At 34.3% G+C, this 17,319-nt stretch overlaps 1 protein-coding gene across 1 annotated transcript in view; it reads right to left on the bottom strand.

Annotated features, from left to right (window-relative positions):
• The window catches only part of LOC148948870 (serine/threonine-protein kinase Sgk2-like), a 48,484-nt gene that overhangs the window by 4,939 nt on the left and 26,226 nt on the right, over positions 1–17,319 (bottom strand). The window contains exons 6-10 of the mRNA XM_089094774.1: positions 14,216–14,321; positions 8,638–8,805; positions 6,027–6,290; positions 2,899–3,072; positions 921–1,061 (exon numbers count right to left, since the gene is read on the bottom strand). Of these exons, the coding sequence (XP_088950900.1) occupies positions 921–1,061; positions 2,899–3,072; positions 6,027–6,290; positions 8,638–8,805; positions 14,216–14,321 (853 nt within the window). The remainder of the gene's footprint in view (positions 1–920; positions 1,062–2,898; positions 3,073–6,026; positions 6,291–8,637; positions 8,806–14,215; positions 14,322–17,319) is intronic.

Here is a 17,319-nt window from a genome sequence, read left to right as displayed (position 1 = left end):
AGTAGCTGACGCAGGAGGTTTCATGGTAGGAATAATTGGGGCATAAGCGGTCATGTTGGGAGTAACCAAAATGTGAAAAAGAGCGATAGGAGTATGCATAGGTAGAAGTACTCGTAGAAGTAGTTGATGCAGCAGAAAATATGGAAGGATTTATTGGACTAGGAATAGTCTTGATAGGATTATTCATGATAAAAAAATCTATCGAAAGAAAAAAATTTGCTGTAGGATTATTCGATTTTGGAGTACTTGTGGTAAGAATGATTACCGCAGAAATTACCCTAATTAGTTTGGTGACTCGGATTAGGATTAGTTTGGTGAAAGCAGTTATTGCGACAGTAGCCATGGTACAAGAAGTTAGTGATGAAAGCAATCCTTGCAAGAATGGCCTTGGTATGAGCAGATGGGGTAAAAGGGTAAGTGACAGAAGTTGCGGTAGTAGAGATATAAAAATGGGAGATATGCCATACTGTTTATGGCACAGTGATATCTTTCAATTTTTGTGAACAGCGTCTAGATCCCAAAAACTCTACAACTTTACAGCCTCTGATTATACTAAAAAAGAACAAATTTGTTTCCCTTTTCATCTTGGTATGTCACAAATCAAATAAGTTTGAATCAGGTCTTTATTTAAGACTTTTTCGGGTGTGTGGGGGGGGAGGGTTAAATTAAAAAATGTATCAAAAATTAGTTTATATACATTTTTGTTACATTTTTGAGTCCGACAAATATTTTGCGGGGAGGGGGTGGAGTCAAACCACCTTCTCCCTTTGATATGGCCTTGGCTCGAATACCAGAGTTCAGATGAACAGAAAAGAAATGGAAATTTTTATACGGCAGAGTGACACGTTTGCTCTTGTGATTGTGACATGCCAACGTTTTCTTAGATCAAAGGCAAGAGGTTAATCATTAAATTGACTTACCACTTGAGGAATATAAGGTGGAGTATATCTCTTGTTCAAAACATCGTCCCAATTGAGACCTTCAAAGAAGCAATGAGCTTTCACCTCTTCTACGTCAGTCGGACCAGAACCAAGTCTATCCTGACAATCTTTTTCTAAGAGCTAAATGAAAAGATTTCTCAATATAGTTAAAAAAAAAAGAAAACAAAAATAATACTAAAGACAAAACAAAATAAATACTTAAAGACAAGTTTGCGCATGTAAGTGCACACCTATTAAGCTAGAAAAGAGAAACTTCAGCAGTGTTATCTTAGAACCACGAGAATTCTCAGAAGAAAATACGTTGAAAAAAGCCAAGAAACCTCGTTTGGAATGATTTTATGTGAGGTCCGAAGTCTCGAATTGCCAAGTAGAGCAATCAGAGGGAATGATGAAAAGTGCAAAAACCGAAGGCACAAGACAAATTATTTTCGAAACTATTGGGACACCTTTCAAAAAAACAAATCAAACCTACTAACACTCGTTCATTCTCCTCCTGACATTTCCCGATCTACCCAAGACTACCTAGGCATTTCCTGGGCTACCAAAAAGCTGAAACTCGTAGAGGCCTACATCCCCCCTCCGTCTACCTGCTCGTTTCACTTCTTTACCCAAACTATCATCGTTATTTAGTTACTGCTACTGAAATTTTCCACTAGTGCCAGTTACTATAAGGGGCATCTAATTCCCCCGTACTTTCTACTGAGGATCTCCACCACCAACGAAATCTTCCGCTTTTGCATCCTGGGTCTTCTTTACTCAGAAAATTACGAGGCAGTGTTGACCACGCCATGGTAATCCCAGAAAGATTCTGAATGTCGGTATTTCTCTCAGGTCCAGTCCACCCTCCCTTAACAACTCTAATATCCAAACTAGCCCTGATCGTTATCCCAAAAAAGACGACAGCCAGTCTTCTAATTTCACTATTCTCACCTGGCCCCCGATATACCACTAGACACATTATCTCAGTTGTGATCCCTAATAAGCGTAAGAATAATGCCTTAACTAGTTAAACATGGCCAAACCTTGTCTAAGTTGACCTCTCAAAAGCTTTTGACTCGGTTGACCACAAAATCCTGATTCACTTATTATTAAACAACTTTGGACTTGACCCTCTCAGAAAATACTTTAATATCATCCTTTAAGAATATTTCACAAGTGATAAAATGTATAAATATATTCACTGACCCAGGGCCGTTCCTTGGGTTGATGGCACCCGGGGTAAAATTAATTACGTCACCCCTCTCTCCCGACTCAAACATAAAAAAAACATAAGACACAGCTCCCCCCAACAGAAGCGTCCCAAAGTCCCAAGGCCTAGGCCAGTTTGCCACGGTTTCCCCCCCCCCCCTTTAAATGGCCCTGCTCTGACCCCCTTCCCTTTTGACTCGAGAATCCCTCAAATAAATATATTTTGAACAATTTTCTTCCTAGTTAATGTTAATAAACTTGAATATTATTTCCCTCAAAGATGGAAATATGTGGATGACTTATCAAAGCTCGAATTATGTCATAAAAATATTAAAAGCGGCCTTTGAAATCCAAACCCATATTCAAACGAAGCTAAGTATCTAAATATGAAAGTTAATACTCTTGAATAAAATATCCTGATTATAAGCTTCCGAAAATCTATTCCCAATTTCTTAGGTCCAACCCTATCCGAAGGTTTAGAGAAATATGTCAATCTCCTTAGTGTAACAATTTTCAACGATATTACGTGGGATATTACGCTCCCTAATATTGTCAAAAAAGCAAATGCATCGCTCTCCTTGTTTAAACTTTTGAGTAAATATAATTGTCGAAGGGTGTTTACCCGCCACGTTCACAGTCATCAAACACCAGGCTCATACAGATTCAACCGTAAGCAACATATGTGAAGTTGCATATGTCATATGTCATATGTGAAGTTGTTTCATTACTGCGCTTGAAAGCCCTTCTTTATTTTTATGACTCAACTTACCCCAGAGAGGAAACTCCTTGTAGCTTCCGGCCAAGAACTTTTCAATCTCAGGGGCTTATGCAATATATCATGGTACATCTGAGGAAGATTTTTACTATAAAACGGAGGAAGGCCTGACAGCAGCTCGTACACGACTGTACCCAAGCACCACCAGTCAACTGCTCGATTGTATGGCTAGAATTAAGAAACAAAAGTGTAATTCTAAATAATGTGTTAAACGAACTTCAAAGATTTTATGCAGATTCATAAAGCTAGAAACATAGTTGCAATAACTCTTAATAAAATAAAACTAAAGAAATCCAGTAGACTTAAAAATGACTTTATTTTAATGTCATGTTCTTCAATGCAGAGATCAGGGGCCTATCAGTGAAGGGTGGTCCTGCTTATTGACAGTTTTGTGAATGCTTTGCTGAAATTGAAATTTGGGTAAAAAAACGTAAAATTTAGGTTCTCACTAAAACTTTGGATCCAAACTCAGGGTAGTAGCTTTTTAGTTTTAGGACCCAAAGCCACATAAAGTCGGGATGGCAGCTTATTAGTTCTGGTACCCTTTCAAAACCAATACATAAACCATAATAATATCTCACCGTATACGATGTGGAGCATCCAGGGATTCTTTTTAGTACACGTAAATGTTTGATCCTTATACTTTTATAATTTTTGCTTTAGGGGGATGGGGGGGGGTGGAGGCAATGCATCAGCTTAGACTTGTCCCTTGTTCTCTTTCATCTCTACTATTTACTTCTATATCTCGAGCGTAATGGTTTTTGCAAATAACGATTCCACTGGTAGCCTGTATACATCGAAGTACTATCTTGCCGTCTATATTAATTAATTGACTTTTCTGAGCACCAAAATTAGCAATCAGCAACTTTAATTTTAGTTAAGGTTAAAATTAGCAATCAGCAACTTTAATTTTAGTTAAGGTTAAAATTAGCAATCAGCAACTTTAATTTTAGTTAAGGTTAAAATTAGCAATCAGTAACTTTAATTTTAGTTAAGTTTAAAATTAGAAATCAGTAACGTTAATTTTAGTTAAGGTTAAAATTAGCAATCAGCAACTTTAATTTTAGTTAAGTTTAAAATTAGCAATCAGCAACTTTAATTTTAGTGAAGGTTAAAATTAGAAATCAGCAACTTTAATTTTAGTTAAGGTTAAAATTAGCAAGCTGCGGCCCTGATTTTCGATCCAAAGAGGCCTGACATGGATACCGAAGAACTGAATTATGTCTTACGGTAAGATTAATACTAGTGGATAAACTAATAAAATAACAACTATTTTGGCGCTTCTAATTGCTGTATACAAAATTCTGATTGATTGACCAAACACAGATGGGAAGAGGCAACCCCCCTAACGTCATGTATGAGTATTTTATATTCATGAGCCTTTCTGGTAATGCTCCATCCGGCTCCACCAAATCGCTTACTCGGAGCGTACACCAAAATATTCTAAGAAGTTACTCTCCTGGTTATTAATGCCGGAGTGTGTTAATTTTCTAAGATTGTGTTGTTCTGATTGTGTGGCCATATTCTCAAGAATCCATCTAATCACAGCTTTTTGCTTTTTGTCAGAACATGCTTTGAAGGTTCAGTAGCCCACTTAGAATCCTACTAGCATAAATTAAGTAGAATGTCCAATGTAGCACTAGTGTTCCTTGGAGCTATGGAATGAGAGCACATGCAATTCCAGAGTCTCTTCTTATTCCAGGGGCAAATATATCGGTGAGCAATATAACGAGAGGAGAAGGAAGAAGGAAAGGAGGGGGATAAACGGCAAATCATTTAAAGAATTACATATGTAAAGTGCAAAATAAAAAGCTCCAGTGAAATTTTCGTTCAAAATCTTTTTGCTTAACGATTTTAGAAACAACCATAAAGAGTGAAAGAACTTTATAGTAACTGAAATTTGAAATGACCCTTTCAGGTAAGATTAATAGCCCCAAAAAATATTTTCCGTGCGAAATCAATGCACAAGGCCTCAATTTTTATTGGACACATTTCCAGGAAAATGTCTGAGCAAGACCAAACTGATGCTGCCTTATCAGTTTTTCAAAATTTTGCTGTGGGATCTCTTATCCGTTTCGTTTCCTACGCAATGTTCTCCAAATTATTATACAACGGCTCAACAGAATGAACATGCTTGGATTTGCTATTTGAAATCAAAGGACATTTCGTACATGCTTCGTTGGTTTGAGTTAGGAACACCGTTAATTTCTATATACACTACTTCATAAACTGGTAAAGTCTTAGAATCTTTCAAACATTACTCTTTCAATTTCTGCCACTTAAAAACTAAGCACATGCAATTGTTTTCTACACAACCAAGCAGCTTCTTCATAAAATTAAATAAAAACCAAGTAAATTAAAGTAAAGAGCAAACTTAAGACGAATAGAAATTATCCTATATAGAAGGGGGATGCTTATTCCTCAGCGGCCCAAAAGTTATACTAGTGCTTTACTGAAAGCATTTTATAGTCCAATATACATAGCCAACTCGTACTTACAAGTCTTATGGCCGTTGGTTGTCTTTCAAAATGTTTGAACAAAAAGTTCGATAATTTAAAGCAAATGAGGATAAATGAGCTTTTTAATTCTGATAGCTTGGCAGAATCTGGCAAATGTCTTTCTGGTAAAATCTGGCAAATCAAGCATATGAGAATAAATGAGCTTTTTCATTCTGATAGCTTGGCAAAATCAGGCAAATGTCTTTCTGGCAAAATCTGGCAAATCAAGCAAATGATGATAAATGAGCTTTTTCATTCTGATAGCTATGTGATAATTGATTTTAACCTTTAGAATTTTCTCTACATTGCTCTTTTGTAAGAACATTCGTTCTTGAAGCACAAAGAAAAAAATCACCTTAGTTCAAAGATTGAGTGTCTGAGTGAGCAACAAACCCTGCTACATAATATAATTTCTTTTGATTTATGTTGTAATGTTGCTTTTTGCTTTCTTTTGATTTTTTTTATTGCTCAATTTCTGTTCGCTTTCAAGATCATATTCATTGTAATATTTACACGGAAGAAGCTCTTATCCCAGTCAATCCTGACCTACTCTAAAGCTCAACTTTGACGGAACAATGAAAATGGCAGCCAAAATACGATGGTCAAGACATGCGCTATAAATACCTCTTTTCGTATTACTTCAGGAGCCAGATATTCTGGAGTGCCACAAAAAGTTCCAGTGGTTTCTTCACCAAGAATTTCTTTGCATAATCCAAAATCTGTTAACACAACATGCCCAGACCTGTCTAAAAGAATATTCTCTGGTTTCAAATCTCTATATATAACTCCTCGACTATGTAAATGGCCTATTGCCAAAGAAATTTCTGCTGCGTAGAATCGAACACGAGCGTCACTGAAAGTTCTTTCCTGACGAATATGGAAGAAAAGCTGAAAAAAACATAATTTCAATAAAAAATAATAAGCGAAGAAGCTAATACATGTACTAACCATAAAATCCGAACAACTGTCTATAATAGATCGAAATCTACCTTTCAGGCGCAAATCTAGCATGCCCACATTGTACAAGAAGGCTGCAGAAGTAATAGCGGGAAACAATTTATGAAAGTGGTAGTGTCCTTGCCATGCAAGTCAGCTGCTCCAGAATGTTTGGCTAGAATTTCTAGGCACTTTAGAATCATTAAATGGAAGAAAATATTTATAGATTTGTCAGTGGTGAACTTTACTGGAATGTTTCTGCATATCAATTCTTCTTATCTTTAATTGTTTACTTCCTTTAATTTTTTAAAGTTAAGCTGCTTTAAAGTTAAAGCTGCTTAATATCTGTTTTGTTTGAACTTATTGTCCCCAATAAATCTAGCAATCTGTGTATAGAGAGATATTGCATCAGATGCAAAGGACAAAAAGGAGAAGACATATGAATAAAAAAGAAATATATAGAATGAAAAAAAAAACATCTTTACGGAAATGTTATTTTACTGAAATACTTCAGAGAATCCATTAAAATTGAGAGAAATATTTATGTATTTTGCACAATAATTGACAATCATATTATATTGAGACTCATATCACCTATAAGCTACAAAATCAAAACACACGGTATACAATTGCAATTTAATTATGCGCAAAAATTGTAAAGAAAACACTATATTTAAAATAAAAAAACAAGGGAAAATATCGAAAGGAGCTCAATGAACTAGAGAAAACCAATTTAGAGATAAACAAACAAAAGTTTTATATTGGCCATATTTTTTGAAAGTTTGAATAAAATAGGTAGTTTCTCTTTCCTTTTTTTTGAGGGACCGGGTCCAATATGCTAAATTGGCTATTACCAAACCTACCTTTGACCTTGTATACTGTTCTAACTTTGAAAATGCACAGAATTATTCAACTATTTATTATCTGGTTTGAAAATAGCAATTTTTTTATACAAAAAAACAAAAAAAATATATAAACATTTTTTGGTAAGTGAGATACCACAGGGTAGGATTTCAAAATTGTATCACTTTCAGAAAATTTAATAGCTCTAATTTATGACATCACAAGTTTTTGATGCTATTTGGCATTTCTTAGCGAAACAAGAACTCACCATCCCATGTTTAAGCTCGTCATGACGATCCATTTGAATGATACCATTTTATAAACTTCGATTATTTTTTTTTCTTTTTCTTTTGCCAGTTTACATATTTAGAGGGTTCTTACAAAATCTACTGCACTCAAATTTAGCAGAATTTTGGATTGTGATACGAATTAAATTAGAAGTTTTAAAAGCCTCCATTTTTACATTTATAGTTTCTTTTAGTTGTCATTGATTATTCACTATCATAACAGTAGAGTATATGATTATGTCTTTTTTAACTCGTTTTTATTTATTTTTTCATTTTTACAAAAATGTCTTATAACTACACATTTTCCCAGGACAATATTGCATGGGTTGGACAGGGATATGTTGGTGTGCTTTATGTCCTGGGGGGATCATGAAAAACAGATCAGCACTCGTATCAGACGAAAAACCAGCGAGAATAGACTGAACAGATTATACAAAAATATTTATGAAATATTAGGATATTTTACTGCAAAAACAGATCCTACAAAAAAGGGAAACACGGACTAGCTACATACGTTCATTAATTTGTAAAATAAAAAATAAACCACTAGTTTCTCGGCAAACTCTATTTTTGTACATTTTTGTTATCTGTCGGCCATGTTTTATTGGTTACATAGACATATTTAATTGTACAAATAGGTATATACATTTACTGCAAAAAAATGTATTTCTTGTCACAAAATTTAGCTGTATGCCGCAAAAACGAGCATTTTCGGGGGAAAAGACACCTTAACAATCGTAATTTATCTGGGCGAATGAGTTGAGGGTCAGAAATGTCTTAAGGGAGGGACAGAGGGGGAACTTGGCACGGGCGTAGAAGTTTTAGGGGCGCACAATTTCAAATAAATAGTGTAACGGTTTTAAATATTTTATAATTTTAAAATTTCATTTTGTTAAAATAAAGTAGAGGGTGCAGTTAATAATGAAAATAATTAATAAAATATTAATTAATTTAGATAATAAATTAAAAAATAATTAGAAAAAAATACTAATCAATTAATAAATTGAAAATAACTTTGTTTAATGAATAAATATTTGTTAAAATTTCGCCTAAAAATTTTGTGGGAGACAGGGGGGGGGTTAATCAAAATTTTGCCCGGAAAGCAAGAAAGGTCAGACTGAGCCGCCACTGTTGAAGGGTTAAAACAGATATGATTTAAATGAACTTACTTCTCCACCATTTATGAAGTCCAGAGCGAAATAAAGTTTATCTTTCGTTTGAAAGCAAAACTTCAATGAAACCAAAAAGGGATGACTTATATTTTTCAGCAAGATATTGCGTTCAGCCAAAATATGACGCGTTTCATTTCGTTTTATTATTTTCTCCTTTTCTAAGACCTGAAAAAGATTTACATTACTATATCAATAAGGCAAAGCTACAACAAATAACAGGCCTCGTTTTGTTCACGAGTCCTGTTAACAGGACAGAAACTGTTCACGCTTGAATTAGGTTTTGTCGACCATTTAAGTACTCGGCAAAATGTCGTTTTAAACGACGTCAAAGTTGCTTGTTTTCTTCATCGTCAATAGGAAACACTATATTTTAGGTTGGAAACAGAAATTGAAACAGCAGCCATTGAGGATAGTTACCAGGGTAAAGTGCTTTCCATTGAGAATCGGTGTACAGAGGAAGCCATCACTTTATTACAGAAAGCATTATCAGTTAAAATAAATGGTATCATGTGATAAGTAATTTGAAATCTTCACGAAAATCTGGTTTTCAATTTGTTTTTATCTGTGGACTAAATAGTAAAAAACACTAGTTCTTTATAATGTACACATTGCTGTCGGTAAAACAATACTGGCTCGATAGCCTTGTCTGATTCTAGAATCAAACAGTTCGTGGTAACGAACTGTAAGTAAGGAGCGACCCGGCTCAATGGTAACCAAAACTCTAAAAAACGGAATTTTGATACCAATAGATACATCAAGAGAATCGGATTTTAATGCTTTCAAATATATAAGTTTCATCAAGTTTAGTCTTACCCATCAAAAGTTACGCGCCTGAGAAAATTTTGCTGATTTTAGAAAAAAAAGGGGGAAAGACCCCCTAAAAATTATAGAAGGTTTCAAGCACCTATCTACAAAAATGTGGAATTTTGCATTTTTTGTCAGAAGAAAGATCACGGATGCGTGTTTATTTTTTTTTTATTTTTTTTTTTTATTTCCAGGGGTGATCGTATCGAACCAGTGGTCCTAGAATATCGTGGGAGGGCTCATTGGAACGGAAATTAAAAGTTATAGGGCGCTGTTTAAGGGGCCAGCAAATTGGGGGCAACTAGACCCTCTCCCTCGGTCATTTTTTTCCAAAATTACCCGATCAAAATTTTAAGATATGAATTATGTTCAGCATGGTCGAAAATATGATAACTATGTCTTTTACGATGACTTAATCCCCCGAAGTCCCCGGGGGGAGGGCTGCAAGTTATGAACTTTACCCAATGTTAACATACAGTATTGGTTATTGGGAAGTATACAGAGGTTTTTAGGGGGGATTTTTTCTGATAGGTGGGAGGGGGGTTCGGGGGTTAGATGAGAGAATCTTTCCATGAAGGAAGTTTTCATGGGGGAAGGGACATTGCTATGAAGGGGGCGCCGGATTTCCCAGCATTATTAAAGAAAAATAACAGAAATTAAATTAAAAAAAACAAGTTTTTCAACTGAAAGTAAGGAGCAACATCAAAACTTAAAATGAACAGAAAACATTGCGTATATGATTGGGTTCACCCCCTAGTCAATACCTCGCTCTTTAAGCCAAAGATTTTTAGTACTTTCATAAGAGCTATTATTCTAATTAACGGCCTTTGTGATTAAGGGACCATTTTTAAAGAATTTGAACAAAATTCGAACTGTAGCGTAAAGAGCGAGGTATTGACTAGGAGGCGAACCCCCTGATATACGTATTAAAATCTATGAATATAAAAGATCGTTACGTAAGTTAATTCGTAAGTTACGTATATTTATTACTAATAAAACCTTTCCTAAATAAAATTAAAGAAGTTTCGGGAAAGCCATTTAACCAAATAAAAGTAAAATTAATATGCAAATTTTGTTTTAATTATTAACGTACGGTGAGCCAAAATCAAAACCTGCATTAATTCAAAAACGTTCACAAACTAAATAAAAAAAAAAATTTAACTGAAAGAAAGGAACGACGTTAAAACTTAAAACGAACAGAAATTATTCCGTATATGAAAGGGGCTGTCCCCTCCTCGACGCCTCGCTCTTTACGCTAAAGTTTGACTTTCTCACACCTCTATTTTTTTAAACAATAACAAACTTTATCGTAAAGAGCGAGGCGTTGAGGAGGGGACAGCCCCTTTCATATACGGAATAATTTCTGTTCGTTTCAAGTTTTAACGTCGTTCCTTACTTTCAGTTAAAAAAAAACCTGTTTTTTTTATTTAATGTAAACAATGGGCAAAGTTCATAACTTGCAGCCCTTTCCCTGGGAACTGTTGGGGATTAAGTCATCCTGAAAGACATATTTATTATACTTTCGACTGTGCTGAACAAAATGGCTATCTCAAAATTTTAATTGGGTGACTTCGAGAAAAAATGAGCGTGGGAGGGGGCCAAGTTGCCCTTTAATTTTTTTGGTCACTTACTAGAACTTTTGATTTCCAATCAGATGAGCCCTCTCACGATATTCTAGGACTCCTGGATCGATACGATCACCCCTGGGAAAAAAAAAAAAATAAAAAAAAAAATAAACACGCATCCGTAATCTTTCTTCTGGCAAAAAATACGAAATTCTACATTTTTGCACATAGGAGACTGAAACCTCTATAGTAGGGTTCTCTGATACGCTGAATCTGATGGTGTGATTTTCATTCAAATTATATGACTTTTAGGGGTTGTTTCTCCCTTTTTTCGAAAATAAGGCAAATTTTCTCAGGCGTGTAGCTTTTGATGGGTAAAACTAAACTTAATAAAACTTATATATTTGAAATCAGCATAAAAATGTAATTCTATTGATGTATCTATTGGTATCAAAATTTCGGTCTTTAGAGTTTTGGTTACTATTGAGTCGGGTTGCTCCTTACTTACAGTTCGTTACCACGAACTGTTTGATGGTTAAGATAGGGATGATCATACTGTATTATATTTATATAAATAAATAAAAGTTTTTTAAACTAAATGTAAGGAGCGACGTTAGAACTTAAAACGAACAGAAATTTATCCGTATATGAAAAGGGCTGCCCCCTCCTCAGCGCCTCGCTCTTTACACTAAAGTTTTTTATTGTTTATAAAAATAAAATTGTGAGACAGGGTCAAACTTTAGCATAAAGAGCGAGGCGCTGAGGAGGGTACAGCCCCTTTCATATACGGTTTTAATGTCGCTCCTTACTTTCAGTTAAAAAAAAACTTGTTTTTTTTATTTATCCTTTCAAAAGGTCAGAAAATGATTGCGCTTAGTTTGAGTTTATGACAACAGCATTCAACAAATATCGTCATTTGTCGATATCCAAGCTGCGTATCTCCTTCTCTGTCATCAGTAAACGCTATATCCGTGGCGTTTTGGAAAAAAGGCCTAAGTCTACTTTTCCTATTTTTACACGAGAGCAAAATGAAAATAAAAACGCACAATGAAAAAATGTTTTTTACGCTAAAGTTTTTTTTAGTACTTTCAAAAAAGCTACCTATTCTAATTAAACGGCCTTTGTGATTCAGAGGTCATTCTTAAAGAATTGGAAGAAAATTCGAACTTTAGCGTAAAGAGCGAGGTATTGAATAGGGGGCGAACCCCCTCATATACGTAATAATTTCTGTTCGTTTTAAGTTTTAATGTTGCTCCTTACTTTCAGTCGAAAAAACTTGTTTTTGTTATTTAATCGTTAACCAGATACAAAATATTTGCTGTGTGCAAAACTTGTGTGCAAGATGCAAAGCTTCCACAACATCTGCTAACAATTTTGGTGTCTGGTACATTTTAGAGCCTTGTTTGTACGAATCAATATTTCGACATTGCAACAATGGTTACTACAATAAAGTGCTGATCATATCCTGAGAAACATTCGGTCATCCAAAAGCACAAAATATTCTGAATGCTTTTCATGTTTGAGGCATGAAGGGGTAATAAAAGAATCAAGATTGTTAAATTTTATTGCGATTGCCACATCATCATGTATTTAAATTTGTTTTTGTATTTACAAACCAGTGACAGTTTTTTCTTCAAAACACATTTTTAAATTTTGCTTACTATGGTCCGTGGTTTGTTCTTTACTAGGATGTGGTTACCACTGCAACTATGACTTCTGATGTTGTCTTATATTACCAAGCAAAATCATAAAGCTAAGTGCAGCCTATAGACCTAAACAGAAAAATTGCCTACATTTTCTTTTAATTTATTACTATTTACGTTATTTATAAAAAAATAGTGTAAACATTGATCATATAACATTTCCTTGCGACACCAGGGATTGAACCATCGTCCCTGCTAGTTCCAGGGCGTAGCTGTATCCACTCCGCTGCCACAAGGTAATTAAATTAGATATTTAGATAACGCATGATATAGAAGATAAACAATTCATTTCTGAAAAAAACAATTATATATGTATTACACAGGAAAAAGCGACCGGCATTTTCTCTACTGAAACCTAGTAGCTAATAAAAGTAAAGAGCAACATTAAAACTTGAAACGATCTGAAAATTATCCTGTACATAAGGAGTGGGGGAGGGACAAGAGATTCTTGTTGTGTAGGCCTACATATTGCTTTAAAAGTTTGAGTTTCGAATTTTGATTATTATTTGCTCTGGATTTATTTTTGCTACCACAAGCTTTTTGATATGATTAGTTCTAAAATTGACGGTTAGGTTGTAGGGTTTCCATTCTCATTGACGATATGACTGCACCAGTCTGGTTGTTATTGAAAATCAAATTTGAAAATCAACATTTAGTTTTTGCGGTAGAAGGCCAAAAAAGGGCTACATTTTAAGGCCTTCAATATATTTTTTTGCCTTAAAAATCGATATGTCTTTTAACAAAGATATACCGATTTTCATCAGCATTAGTATGTATTTTAATACTCATGGGTAGTTTAAGCCGAGTTCGTGTAATTTTTTAAACTTTCAGAATAGCGAACAAATACCTACACTGAAAATAAACAATAAAAATATACGAGGATTTTTCAGAGCTAGTAATTCCGAATAAACAAAAAAAAAAACAATAAGACAATTGTTAGTGACTTCGAAAAAATCAACAAAAGGAAACAGATGCATGATTTTTGCTGTCCACCGGCAATATGGCTAATGATGTAAGAGTTAAATGCGATTAAATTCAATTTTGTAAACAATGATTTACAAATATACAATTTATTTATAATAATATGTTCCCCTCCCTCTACAGAAAATTCCTGAGCTAAAGAAATGTGTATAAAACGACTGCAAAAACCTTACTTGACATGTTCGTATAAACATTTGGAAACTACATGAAATGAAAGTGTAGGCCCTCTCCAATAAGAATTTTGATATTTAGTCCACCATTAGCTTCAACCAAATTCCTGGATGAGCAGTTACCGTATTATATAGGCACTTTAGCTTTATATGGTTCAAAATTAAGTTTCGTCTAAAGAGAATTCATAGAAAATAATATAATATAATAATATTATAATATAATAAATATAATAAAAGTGGTTTATTATGATAAAATATAATAAAATATAAGTGGTTTAATATAATAAATATAATAAAAGTATAATATAATAAAAATATAATAAAAGTAATATAATAAAAGTGGGGGGGTTACCTTAATAGCATAATGTTGTTTGTCGTGGATATGTTTAGCCAGTAGAACTTTTCCGAAACTTCCTTTTCCTACAACGCACAGGAATTCAAAATCCCACGGTGAAACACTGTAAAAAAAGGAAATAAAATAATTATTCGTCAATTCAGTAAAATCCTTTAGTTGAGACACTCGCCATTAAATGTTAAACGGTAAAGAATTTAGTTCTACTATAAAATATGGCTAAGTGGTTTATTTTGTAGTATTATTTATGCTAGTAATCATAATTCAAAAGCAAAGATAATTCATAGAAAATAAAGCTTGTGGAAAAGGTATTTATCACTATAATTGAATATTTTTGGTCACTACATTATGACCTTTAAAGTATTAAATAAGAAAAACAAGTTTTTCAACTGAAAATAAGGAGCAACATTAAAACTTAAAACGAACAAAAAATGAAGGAGGTCACCCCAGTCAATACCTCGTTTTTCACGCAAAAGTTTGACTTTTTGTTACAATTATTTAAGAACGACTCCTGAATCACAAGTGGCGTTTAATTAGAATATTAAGCTCTTTTAAAAGTTCTATAAAAAAAACTTTAGCGTAAAGAGCGAGGTATTGAGGAGGGGGCGATGACCGGTTCGATACGATCGCCCCTCGGGAAAAAAACAACAAAAACAAACAAATAAACACACATTCGTGTTCTTTCTTCTGGCAAAAAATGCAAAATTCCACATTTTTGTACATAAAAGCTTGAAACTTCTTCACTAGGGTTCTCTTATATCTTAAATCTGATGGTGCGATTTTCATTAAGATCACTTGATATTTTGGGGACGTTTCCCCCTTTTTCAAAAATTGGGCAAATTTTCTCAGGCTCGTAACTTTTTTATTGGTAGCATTAAATTTGATGCATTCTATATATTTTAAATAATCATCAAAATTCGATTATTTTGATGCATCTATTGTCATAAAGACTCTGTTTCTTGGAGTTTCGGTTAAGATTGAGCCCCATCGCTCCTTACTTACAGTTCGTTACCGTGAACTGTTTGAGTTTTTAAAAGTTATGGCATATGAAATTTTTTTTACAGCGCCATGAAACACTAATTAAAAGAAGCCATATTTTTGTGTAAAATTAACTATAGAGATTGTAAAACACTTCAGTTTTAAAGTTTTCCCTTTTGTCTGTCTTATCAAAATAGAACATAAACGTGGTGAATATTACAAACAAAAATGTGAAAAAAATGGTGCAAAATACTTTTACGTAAAAGAAATGAGATTGTTTTTTGAGAGGATAGAGGTGAGAGGGCCGAATCATTTCCACAAAAATCCGGTACTATATATATTTTTTTTTTATCCTCCTTGCAATTAAAAGTAAAGAGCTCTATTTGAATATCGGTATCAGAAATATCGGTATTATAACCTCATCAATAGAAAAAATTGGCAAAAATCGTAATATATAGGTATATATCAAGAACCTAAATGAGACTGGTGCAACTAAGGGTCTTCAACTGCAAATATGGAGCTCCGTACAAGCGCTTACCCCGTGTACGTGTCTGGTGCTAGAAATAAGAAAACCACCGGAACAGTGAAGCAGGGTCCCATTATTAAATGTAAACCCTATTTCTGTGAAATACCTACACTAGTTCAAAGTTTTAATGAGCATAAAACACTATTTTTTTTTAAATTTGATTTCTTACGCAAAATTAGAAAAACCAACAATTTCTTGAAAAAGCTTAGGAAATAAGGACCCAGATCGTTAAAGTCTTAGCTGTTTAGGGTAGGTATCCTAAGCCCCCTCCTTATGTACGTGCTGTATTTAGAATACGTTTCATGTTGCTTACTAATAATTGTTTTTCAAACAGTTCGTGGTAACGAACTGTAAGTAAGGAGCGACCCGGCTCGATAGCAACCGAAACTCTAAAAAACGAAATTTTGATACCAATATTAGATTCATCAAAAAAATCAAATTTGTATGCTGATTTCAAATATATAAGTTTAATCAAGTTTAGTCCTACCCATAAAAAGTTACGCGCCTGAGTTTTACGCTAAAGTTTTTTATTGTTCTAAAAAATAGAGTTGTGAGAAATAGTCAAACTTTAGCGTAAAGAACGAGGCGTTGAGGAGGGGATAGCCCCTTTCATATACGGAATAATTTCTGTTGGTTTTAAGTTTTAATGTCGCTCCTTACTTTCAGTTAAAAACAAAACTTGTTTTTTATTTAATTAGATAAAAGCCGAGGCTGCATGACAAATGTGAAATTAGTTTGATGAAGGTCCGCACCCCTCCGTCTTCAGGGAGATATAAAAACAAAGCTTCGATAGTATTTTCGTGGCTAATAAAAAAGATCGAAATATAATAGGGTTAAGCGAAAACCACTTAGCACCAACGAGGGGATGCAATTCTATTTTCATTTCTCTGCGTGCCCAAGCTGCTATAACGAACAGTGATGCCAGGTGCCTGACTTTAGATAGTGCACCAAGGGAAGCAAAAATGCGCCCTTGGCGCAAAACTTGAAGAATTAAAGAATATTACTTAAAGAATTCTCTTTGTTGTTTTTTATGTCATTTTGTTTTATTTTAACAAAATTTCTCTCTCTCTCTCTCTCTCTCTTACTATCTGAATAGGAGCCGGGGAGCGCCCCCTATCAGCCAACTGGTGTACATCCCAGAGAGCCTACTGCTCTACCACGCGGGCACACACCGTATGGAGCAACTTCTGTCGTGTCTCCTCGTACAACGTTTGGCATACTCCCGCCATGTATGGCACGGCCCACCGGGGCACATGAATTTTGGAAGTGAGCAACCTCTCGCCAGGAACTCCAGGTTTGTATTATAAGCCAGATAGCAGCAATAACATTTTATGGTCTTATAATGTACATTTTATTTAGCGCTAGGTAATAAGGCCGCATTGCGCATTACCTTAGAACTTATGCAATCTCACAAATCAACTGCATTCCAAAATAAAAAGAGACGAAAAACAAATTTCATAATTCTTGCAAAATTTTGTAGTTTTAGGTGCGGTGGACTTCAGACACGCGATAAGAATAAGGTTACATTTCAAAAGAAAACATGAAAAACTTAAAGGCAAGTGAACCTAAGTAATGATTTGAATTTTTCTCTCTTCATGCA

Source organism: Artemia sp. Qi Xiang Cuo, chromosome 9 (assembly GCF_049724085.1).
Source record: "Artemia sp. Qi Xiang Cuo chromosome 9, ASM4972408v1, whole genome shotgun sequence".
Taxonomy (NCBI): Eukaryota; Metazoa; Arthropoda; class Branchiopoda; order Anostraca; family Artemiidae; genus Artemia; species Artemia sp. Qi Xiang Cuo.
The sequence above is the reverse complement of the archived record's forward strand: the minus strand, read 5'-3'. Positions and strand labels throughout refer to the sequence as shown.